Here is an 11,501-nt window from a genome sequence, read left to right as displayed (position 1 = left end):
TTAACTTCAGTGAGAACTCTGACATTTCTAAACTGAAGTTTATTTATATAGAAGAAAGTGTTAACAAGCTTAAAGGTTGATGTGAGCAGTAAATAAAAAAGAGTTAAACACACAGTATCGCTCTCAAACCGCTCCTCTTTCTGGAATGAGACACACCCTGATAAACAAGACAGGCTCCATTCACTGCAGAAACATGTTGTTGAGATCAGAGCTCAGACTAGTTTCAGTTATAAGGAAGAGAAACTCACACAGTCGCTGACACTGAGAGGAGAAATGGCGCAGAAAGGAGTTCAGCTGGACCGAGAAACCTTCTCTTGTCCCATCTGTTTGGATCTACTGAAGGATCCGGTGACTACAACCTGTGGACACAGCTACTGCAGGAACTGTATTAAAGGTTTCTGGGATGAAGAGGACAGGAAGGGAATCCACAGCTGCCCTCAGTGTAGGAAGACTTTCACACCGAGGCCTGTCCTGGAGAAAAACACCATGTTAGCAGCTTTAGTGGAGCAGCTGAAGAAGACTGGACTCCAAGCTGCTCCAGCTGATCACTGCTATGCTGGACCTGAAGATGTGGCCTGTGATTTCTGCACTGGGAGGAAGCTGAAAGCCATCAAGTCCTGTTTAGTCTGTCTGACCTCTTACTGTGAGAAACACCTCCAACCTCACTATGATGCAGCTCCATTAAAGAAACACAAGCTGGTGGCCCCCTCCAAGAAGCTCCAGGAGAACATCTGCTCTCGTCATGATGAGGTGATGAAGATTTTCTGTCGTACTGATCAGCAGAGTATCTGTTATCTCTGCTTGATGGGTGAACATAAAGGCCATGAAACAGTCCCAGCTGCAGCAGAAAGGACTGAGAAGCAGAAGGAGCTCGAGGTGAGACGACTAAACATCCAGCAGAGAATCCAGGAGCGAGAGAAAGATGTGAAGCTGCTTCAACAGGAGGTGGAGGCCATCAATGGCTCTGCTGATAAAGCAGTGGAGGACAGTGAGAAGATGTTCACTGAGCTGATCCGTCTCCTCCAGAAAAGAAGCTCTGATGTGAAGCAGCAGGTCAGATCCCAGCAGGAAACTGAAGTGAGTCGAGTCAAAGAGCTTCAGGAGAAGCTGGAGCAGGAGATCGCTGAGCTGAAGAGGAAAGACGGCGAGCTGGAGCAGCTCTCACACACAGAGGATCACAACCAGTTTCTACACAACTACCCCTCACTGTCAGCACTCAGTGAGTCTACACACTCATCCAGCATCAATATTCGTCCTCTGAGCTACTTTGAGGATGTGACAGCAGCTGTGTCAGAGACCAGAGATAAACTACAGGACATTCTGAGAGAGGAATGGACAAACATCTCACTGACAGTCACTGAAGAGGATGTTTTACTGTCACCAGCAGAGCCAACGACCAGAGCTGAATTCTTAAAATACTCACTTGAAATCACACTGGATCCAAACACAGCACACAGATGTCTGTTATTATCTGAGGGGAACAGAAAAGTAACAAGAATGAACCAACAACAGTCTTATTCTGATCATCCAAACAGATTCACTGGATGTTATCAGGTCCTGAGTAGAGAGAGTCTGACTGGACGTTGTTACTGGGAGGTGGAGTGGAGAGGGGGAGGAGTTGGTGTAGCAGTCGCATACAAGAATATCAGCAGAGAAGGGGGGGGCAATGAATGTGGATTTGGATGGAATGACAAATCTTGGGCATTATATTGTTACTCAGGAAGTTTTAAATTTTGGCACAACAATGTCCAAACTGACCTCTCAGGTCCTCGGTCCTCCAGAGTAGGAGTGTACCTGGATCACAGAGCAGGTATTCTGTCTTTCTACAGCGTCTCTGAAACCATGACTCTCCTCCACAGAGTCCAGACCACATTCACTCAGCCGCTCTATGCTGGAGTTTATCTTTATGGACTTGAAGCCACTGCAGAGTTGATTAAAGTCAAACAGAGAAGACAGGTTCATGTTGATCCCTGACCATTATATGTACTTGTGTAGTTTCTAAATGAGGCTTTACATTTTAGAAGCTGAGAAGTTCAGTGGTCCATTGATGTGTGAAAATAATATTGCACTGATTCAAACTGTACTTACATTTATATACCTTACATCAATATAAATCTGAATGTGTTCTTATGGCTGATAATCATGTGAGTTTAAATGATACTACGCTTCATATTCAGCATGTTTGAAATCTGTCATCAGTCTGGTTAGTGCTTTTATTCTGTAGTTGCTGTAGTGGGTTGTCAAATGCAACAATATATTGGAGCTGCAGTGATTCATCAGTTAGTCAATGATTAGAGAATTGATTGTTTTATCATTATTTTAGTCACATTTAAAGCTGGTTCCAGTTTCTGAAATGTGAAGATTGTTGGTTTTCTTGATCATATATGATTTTAAACTTAATGTGTTTGAGGTTTGAACTTTTAAAATGTAACAAAAATTAAATAGTTAATGTTTGACATTTAATATTATATTTCATATGAAAAGTTTGATCACACTTTATCATTTATACATTTAAATACAGACACTAAATGATACAGGCCTGTATATTGTGGAGGATAGACATGTTTCTTGCCCTGAGCTGTGTCTGGCAGGCAGAGTATCTCCACAAATCTGATGCTTCTGATTTGAGAAAATGAGCTGATACAAATACAGTCATTAATCTTACTAACATGAAAAACGATTTTGTTGTCTTGTTTTAAATGTGTTCTCTAAATGTGCCTTATCCAGTCTGTATCCTGGACCCTGAGCAAATACAAGAATGAACACCAGGCTGAAATAGTCACAGCAGGGACTCAGCAACTCGGAGTCAGCATACAGTCAAAGACAAATCACGGACGCGGTTCAAAAGTCCATAAATTATAATGACGACCAGCCTGAACTTTTCAGTGTCTGAATGTCAGGTCATGCTGTGGAGTTTCATCTGGTGGAGACGATGTTGTTATTGCTGCAGGTTTTCTGTATAAATTCCACACAGGCGAGTCAAAAAAATGTCATTTATATCAACATGGTTAAACAGTACAAGTGCATTTTTCCTTTACAACGGTGTCCTGCATGTTGAAGAAGAATCATGAGTGAAGCACAATTTAAAGTCTTTCACTCATCACACGTCATTTTGAGTAGACAGCTGGTTGCTGGTTTGTTTTGCATATTTCAGAGACAAAACAACACAGAGAAAAAACACGTTGACATAAATACTTTATGCTGATATCTAACTGAATGGGAAAGCCACAGCCACATGCTGGTCAGGCTTCACTCAACAGTACACAGCTACTCCTCACACTGGAAACAAGACGAGCACCTGGTGCTTATTTTACAATTTTATCTGTCTGTAGGAGCTTAATTTATACCACTGTTTTACATAAACTGTAGGAGCCATATGAGTTGTTTCCGTCTGACTAAGTGGGTTGGTTTAAATGGACTCACTGTATTGGTGCATGGGTGTGGGGCGTGTCTCATGGGTGTGGTATAAAATAAATGTGGTTGCACTCACTTGTTCACAGCACCTGATGTGATGAGCAGAAGGTAGGGTGAGCACGAGGCAAAACTTTCTGTTGACCGCAACATACCGCAACATGATCGTAATATTATCGCAATATGAATGCAAATTGAACACAACGTGATTGCAATTGATAGCAGCTTGAATGATTGTGATATATTTGGACTGTAACTTGATGGTGTTTGTATATTTGTGCACTAATTGATGCCATAGACCAGTTTCTAATTTTGACATAGTAGCTAGTGCAGTTATTCGTAAGTTGCAGTTATTTGTTTGTGCAGTCTGTGCGTTTGTTTGATAGTTAATCCCATATGCTGATTTGTGGTTCGGACAGTTGCATGCGGAAATAAAGAAGCAAATGATACAGAAGTGTATTTTGTGCGTTAATTGTTGCGCGTCATCGGTGTCCTCATGTTTAGCCTGCCGCGGCCATTGGTTGGAAGAGCCGCAACAAATTGTCAACAGAAAGGGTTTGTAGGTTTTATTGGATTATTTATAAATAGATGAGTTTATTGGTGAGAGTTTTATAGTTTGCTGTTGCCTTTGTCCACATGCTTTTAGATGAAGCCTTTGGCTACTCAATACAGATTTCTTTCAGGAGTCTTATTCCCCTGTTAGGTTTCAGCAGTACAGCTGCACAAGGCGTTGTACTGATTTGCTTTCTAGTTATTGTGCATCAGGCGGCTGAAGCCATTGGCTTGGGAGTACCGCCGCAGTTTGTGTTTAAGACAGTTTGTCTTTCTCACAGCTGACGGTATGGAGGTACATAAATACCCACCGCTAGTATGTACGGAAGACTAGGTTAAGTTAGTTAGGTTTAATAGGCAGTTAGTGGGGGATATTGCTCCTGTCAATTGTGTATGTCCAGGGTTTATGAAGCGAATGTCATCAAGTTGATGCGTTGGAATGAAGCTGTGTGGCATAGGTGCAGTTCAACGTTTGGATTTTGTAATGTTTTGAAAAAAAAATGGAGACACACCAATTAATACAATGTGGTGATGTGGATGGAAAGAAAAGACAGCCGAAACCGACTGCTAAGGCTTTGGAGAATCAGATTGAAAGGCTTCAGACAGAACGTCACACTAAGATTAATAACATTAAAAAGGTCATAAAGATTATTAAAGAGTTAAAGCAATCTGAGGATAATGTTTCCACTGTTCAGGCTCAGTTAGAGAATTTGTCTGTGTTGCTTAATGAGGCGACTCATCTGCAGGAAACCTTGCTTCCTTTGCTTCCTCAAGAAGAGCAAGAAAAACAAACTGCTTGGTTTATAAGTGTGCGAGCACATAATACTGAGTTTATGGAAGAGATAAAGAAATGGCTTCATGTTGCAAAGGGAAACCCTCAGAGCAAAAATCAGGTGTCTGAGCTTGATTTGCCACATTTAAATCCACCTGGTGTTGATTCCTTTGATGTATTACCTGCTGGAAATGGTTCTGGTGTTTCTAGGCACACCGGGAATGTTAGTAAAGGTGCTGCGATAGATGATGTTAATCCAAGTGATAGCATCTCTAATGTTGGAAACAAAAGTTGTAGGAAAAGCAAATCATCACTCAGTGGCTCAATGGTTTCATCTGCCTTGTCAGCACGCATAATGGCAGAAGCTGACATGGCTGCCCTTCTTGTTCGACAGAGGTTGTTGAAAGAAAAGCATGCTTTGGAAGAACAAGAAATACAGCTTAAGAAAAGAAAGGAGCTGCTTGACTTGGAAACTGAAATAGCAGCCTCAGCAGCAAAGGTGAATGTTTTAAAAACTTCTGAAATGTCCCGAGTCTCAAGTGCTGTTAAGGTTAAATCGGATGGAATGAATTCGTATTTAGAACGAGAGCAGGGGCGTTTAGGCGTTTTAAATCCTAATGCACCGACGTTCAAACCTGTGTTACCAGAGCAACCATATCAGGGTGTTGATGCAGGTGATCATCAAACGCGGGTATTGGATGTTAGGCCAAAGGTTAAAAATACTTTTCAACCCAAGGTCGTTTCGTTGGAAAAGTCAGAGACTAAGTTACATCAAGTATTTCCAGGTGCAGTTTCAACTACTCAGATGATGTCGCAGTCTCACACACAATCAAAACCTCTTACACATACAGTGCAAGGTGGTGAGGGTCATGATCATCTAGTCACAGTTTTGAAGAAACGGAATGAAATTACAACTTTATTAGCTGAGCAGCAGTCTCTGTTTTTGCTACCAAGACATGACATTCAGTTATTTGATGGTGATCCTTTGCAATATCAAACATTTATGAGAGCTTTTGAGCACATGGTGGAGAGTCAAGCTCACAGTGCTAAGGATTGTTTATATTTTCTCGAGCAATACACTAGAGGCCATCCAAGAGAAATGGTCCGAAGCTGTCAGTATATGCCTGCTGAGTATGGATATGCTAAAGCTAAATCTTTGCTCCAGGAGAACTTTGGCAATTCGCTGAAAATTGCTGCTGCCTACATTGAAAAGGTCAGTAAATGGCCACCTATAAAATCTGATGATGTGAAGGCTTTGCAGGAATATGGATTTTTACTAAGGCAATGTTGTAATGCAATGGGAGACGTGGAGTCCTTGCATGAGTTGGATGTCTCTGCTAATATGCAAGCAGTTATAAAGAAGTTGCCTTATAAGCTCAGGGATAAGTGGAGGAATGTTGTCTGCGATCTGCAGGAGAGGTTTCAACGTAAAGTGGTTTTTTGCGATGTTGAGTTTGTCGAAAGGCAAGTTAAGATCGCAAGTGACCCATTGTTTGGAGATATACAGGATCCTCCAACAGCCATCAGAAAAGAGGCGAGGAATGGTAAGTCTCAGTTCTACCCTAAGGCTAAGCGGAGTAGTTTTGCTACTACAGTGGCCAAGGTGGAAGGGAAATTTGAGCCTGTGTTGAGGCGAGAGAGTGGTTCAGTTATGACCAAGGTTTGCTTGTTTTGTGGAGCAGGGCATATGTTGGATTTGTGTCCTTCATTTGAAAGAAAGTTGCACTGTGAAAGATTATCTTTTTTGAAAGAGAATGGTGTGTGTTATGGTTGTCTGCGCATTGGGCACAGAAGCAAGGACTGTAGGAAATGTCTCTTGTGTAAAGTCTGTAAACAGAAACACCCCACACTCTTACATATCCACTCCAAGCAGAGGGAAAGTGTTTCAGTGCAAACTATAGGAGGGGGAGAACCACCAGATGAAGGTCCTTCATGTGCTGTGCAAATCAGTGGTGTTACTGGGGCCGGTGAGCAAAATAGTGCTCTATCCGTAATACCAGTTAGAGTGAAGTCCAGGAAAGGTAATCAGTCACTGATAACCTATGCTTTTCTAGATCCTGGGAGCTCAGCTTCATTTTGTACGGAAGCGCTCATGAATAGACTGAATCTTTCAGGAAGGAAAACTGGCATTCTTTTGCGGACAATGGGTCAGGAGAAAATGGTCAGTAGCTACGTGGTTTCAGATTTGGAAGTAGCTGGTTTGGATTTAGATCACTACTGTGACTTGCCTGACTTATTTACTCAGAAAAGCATGCCTGTTCATCAACGTAATATTCCCCGACAGGAAGATCTCGACAGATGGCCACATTTGCGCCATATTAACATACTGGAGATAAATTCTGGGGTAGACCTGTTGATCGGGACCAATGTGCCCAAGGCTTTAGAGCCATGGGAGGTTGTTAGAAGTCAGTATGGAGGTCCCTATGCAGTAAAAACTATGCTGGGTTGGACGGTGAATGGTCCTCTCAGAGAGGATTGTAAGACTGACATTTTTGATGTGAGTGTCAATAGGTCTGTGAAGGTTCTCAGTCATCCAGGTCATCGTAGTCAAAGGAGCTTGCAAAGAAAAGCGTCTGGACTTCTTTAAGTTACTTGAAGACGTTTCACCTCTCATCCGAGAAGCTTCTTCAGTTCTAAGGTCAAATGGTGGAGAGTCCCAGATATAAGCCTAGTGGGAGTGACCCCCCCACAAAGGGACAAAAGGACCCCCTGATGATCCTCTAATCGCCTGAGTGTCAATAGGATTTCCGTGTCAAGATTGGATGAGCTGTGGGAACGTCAAATAAAGGCTGATTTTCCAGAATGTATTCAGGATGAGCAGTTTGCTTTGTCTAGAGAAGACCAGCAGTTTATGAAGTCAGTGATGGATTCTGCTAAGTTGGTTGATGGTCATTACACCATTGGTTTACCTTTTAGGTGCAATCTGGTAAACATGCCAAATAATAGGAAGGCTGTAGAACAGCGAGCTCTGAGCCATAAACGAAAGTTTATTAGGAATGGTTCATTTTACACCAGTTTTATGACTCAAATCATTTCTAAAGGGTATGCAGAGAAGGTGCCTGTTGAAGAATTCGATCGCTGTGATGGAGGATTGTGGTATATTCCACATCATGGGGTGTATCACCCACAGAAGAAGAAGTTGCGAGTTGTCTTTGATTGTGGTGCTTCATTTCAGGGAGCGTCTCTGAATGGACAACTTCTGGAAGGCCCAGTTCTCACTAGCTTGCTAGTTGGGGTCATAACCAGATTCCGAAAAGAACATGTGGTGCTCATGGCAGACATTGAATCCATGTTTTATCAGGTGAGAGTACAAAGAGATGACTCAGATCTGTTAAGGTTTCTGTGGTGGCCAGACGGAGATCATAGTCAGGATCTGGTGGAATATAGAATGAAAGTACATCTCTTCGGAGCTACTTCATCCCCAAGTTGTGCGAATTTTGCCTTGAGGAAATGTGCAGAGGACAACAGAGATCATTTTAGACTAGAGGTTGTCAACAATGTTTTACATAGTTTCTATGTGGATGATTGCCTTATCTCTGTTGGCTCTGAAGAGGAGGCAGTGCGGCTCTATCAGGAACTTGTTGCTCTTTGTGCTAAATTCTTTGTGCTTTGTGCTAAATTCCAAGATTCCAAGATGGCGGCGCGTGAACAATGCGAGGCTCAGTGTCTCTCCAGAATCTGCTATTTAGCGGTTTTTTATCTACTTTTAACCGGATTATTCGTCCAGAATTGCTGTGCGTTCCTGACCTACAGCAGACAAGAGCTTCTGGACATCTGGACTCATAACTCCAACAGTTTTATCGCCGATCTCCGACTCATCCCAGAGATCTCCAGAACACCGGAGGCTGCCCACTCTACCCGGCCGGGCGGAAGTGCACGCAGACGGCGCCGAGATCGTAAACAAAGGCGAGGTAGGCGCGGAGGGCTACGGGCTAAGCTAAAGCTAACACCACACCGGCTGCCTTTACCCAGTATTTTCCTCGCCAATGTCCGTTCTCTGGCAAACAAAATGGATGAGATACGGCTCTCCATCACTAACAACAGACGGATTATGGACTCAAATGTCATGTTTTTCACCGAAACATGGTTGAACAACAGCTGTCCGGACAATGCTATCGAGTTAGCAGGACGCCACACACACCGAGCCGACAGGCTAGCAGATGACTCCGGCAAGACCAGAGGTGGAGGTTTGTGCATTTATATTAACAATGCTTGGTGCATGAACTCCACTACTACTGAGAGTCACTGCTCACCTAATGCGGAGTTTTTAATGGTCAAATGCAGACCTTATTATCTCCCCAGAGAACTCACTTCGATCATACTCACTGCCGTGTATATCCCCCCCGACGCTAATGCTAGGTTGGCCATGAAAGAACTTTCTGCAGCCATTAACAAACACCAGAATAAACATCCCGAGGCTGCTTTTATTGTTGCTGGCGACTTCAACCACACCAACTTAAAGACAGTCCTCCCCAGATTCCACCAACATGTCTCCTGCCACACCAGAGGAGACAAGACTTTAGACCATGTGTATTCCAACCTGGCTGGAGCCTACAAAGCCACACCCCTCCCCCACATTGGACAATCGGACCATCTCTCCCTGTTCCTTACACCTAGGTATTCACCACTCATCCAACGTGTGAAACCTGCTGTGAGGACAATTAAAGTGTGGTGAGAGGGGACAGACGCAGTGCTCCAGGACAGATTTAAAAACACAGACCTGGACCAGTACGCCTCATCTGTACTGGATTACATCTCCGAAACCACAGACAGTGTCACCACCCAGAAACTGATCACCATGTACCCCAACCAGAAGCCTTGGATGAACCGGGATGTTCGTCTCCTCCTGAAGGCCCGCAACACCGCCTTTAGGTCAGGAGATGCACACGCCTACAGCACAGCCAGGGCTAATCTAAAGAAGGGCATCAAAAAAGCCAAACACCATTACAAAAAGAAGGTAGAAGAACACTTCTCCAACTCCAACCCCCGACGCATGTGGCAAGGACTCCAGACCATTACAGACTACAGGACCACCAAACCCTCCCCCGCATCCTCTGATGTCTCCTTCCTCAACGAGCTCAACAACTTTTATGTTCGTTTTGAGTGAGGGAACCCCACAACCACAACCAAAGCAGACGTGACGCCAGACCACCAACCTCTGACTCTCTCCCCCACCGATGTAGGAGCGGTGCTGAGCAGGATCAATGTCCACAAGGCTGCAGGTCCCGATGGCATCCCCGGGCGTGTTCTCAGAGCGTGTTCTGAGGAGCTTGCAGGAGTGCTGACAGACATATTCAATCTGTCCTTGGCCCACGCTGTGGTACCGGCCTGCTTCAAATCCACCTCCATTGTCCCGATACCCAAAAGCTCCAACCCATCTCGCCTCAATGACTACCGCCCAGTAGCACTCACCCCCATCATCACTAAGTGCTTAGAGCAGCTGGTCCTAGCACACTTCAAATCCTGTCTCCCCCCCACCCTGGACCCCCACCAATTCGCATACCGCCAGAACAGGAGCACAGAGGATGCAGTCTCCATCGCACTGCACTCGGTCCTCTCACACCTGGACAACAACAACACCTACGCCAGAATGCTGTTTATAGACTTCAGTTCAGCGTTCAATACAATCCACCCCTCACAACTCATCAGGAAACTGACAGACCTGGGCATCAGTTCCCTCATCTGCAAATGGTTACTGGACTTCCTGACCAACCGCCCCCAACATGTCCGGCTGGATAACCGCTGCTCATCTACCATCACAATGAACACCGGTGTACCACAAGGCTGTGTGATGAGCCCTTTCCTCTACTCCCTCTTCACCCACGACTGCAGACCTGCTGATGGTTCCAACACCATCATTAAGTTTGCAGATGACACCACGGTGATTGGCCTCATCAGTGACAACGATGAGGCCACCTACAGGGAGGAGGTGGATCGTCTGGCTGAGTGGTGCGACACAAACAACCTGCTGCTTAACACCGAGAAGACCAAGGAGCTCATCGTGGACTACAGGAGGAATGCTGACCCACATCCACCCATCCACATTTAGGGGGACGGCTGTGGAGCGTGTGAGCAGCTTCAAGTTCCTGGGAGTCCACATCTCCGAGGATCTCACCTGGACGACCAACTGCTCCAAGCTGGTCAAGAAGGCTCACCAGCGCCTCTTCTTCTTGAGGACTCTGAGGAAGAACCACCTGTCCTCAGACATCCTGGTGAACTTCTATCGCTGCACCATCGAGAGCATCCTGACCAACTGTATAACAGTCTGGTACGGGAACTGCTCTGCCTCGGACCGGAAGGCGTTGCAGAGGGTCGTGAAAACTGCCCAGCGCATCGCCGGAGCACCACTTCCTGCCATAAAAGACATCTACAGGAAGCGGTGTCTGAAAAGGGCTGGGAAAACCATCGGAGACCCCAGTCACCCATCACATGGACTCTTCACCCTCCTGCCCTCTGGGAGGCGCTACAGGAGCCTCCGGACTAAGACCACCAGGTACCAGAACAGCTTCTTCCCCACAGCTGTCAGACTCCTGAACTCTGCCTCCTGACATCTGACCTACGTTAACTCATGGACTGAACATACACACACACACACACACACACACAATGGACAACTGTACCCTCAAACACACAATAATAACATGGAGTGAACCACCACTCACAACCACTAGCACTTTATATAGCCTCTGTAGAAATTATCCACACCCTCACTTACCTTAACTGCACTACTGTATAGCCCTGTGTAAACAATCATTCTGTACATACG

The 11,501-nt window shown here is 44.9% G+C and overlaps 1 protein-coding gene across 3 annotated transcripts; it reads left to right on the top strand.

Moving 5' to 3' along the window:
- The first annotated feature begins 240 nt into the window (after positions 1-240).
- Positions 241-2,127, top strand: LOC147334959 (tripartite motif-containing protein 16-like). Of its 3 annotated transcripts, none has more exons than XM_086286927.1 (2): positions 274-308; positions 444-2,127. In XM_086286927.1, exons 1-2 carry the CDS (start codon positions 274-276, stop codon positions 1,972-1,974), a joined length of 1,566 nt encoding a protein of 521 aa, XP_086143053.1. In that variant the 3' UTR covers positions 1,975-2,127. The 3 variants fall into 3 exon arrangements, with proteins under 3 accessions (XP_086143054.1, XP_086143053.1, XP_086143052.1); XM_086286926.1 differs by having other exon boundaries at positions 274-587; positions 705-2,127; XM_086286928.1 differs by having other exon boundaries at positions 241-2,127.
- Positions 2,128-11,501: the final 9,374 nt, after the last annotated feature.

This window comes from Aulonocara sp. 'chitande type north' Nkhata Bay, linkage group LG3 (genome assembly GCF_057382095.1).
Source record: "Aulonocara sp. 'chitande type north' Nkhata Bay isolate Kocher_YH1m ecotype deep benthic linkage group LG3, A_spYH_male_GT1.1, whole genome shotgun sequence".
Classification (NCBI taxonomy): Eukaryota; Metazoa; Chordata; class Actinopteri; order Cichliformes; family Cichlidae; genus Aulonocara; species Aulonocara sp. 'chitande type north' Nkhata Bay.
Note: the sequence above shows the minus strand (reverse complement) of the source record. Positions and strands in the feature narration are given on the sequence as shown.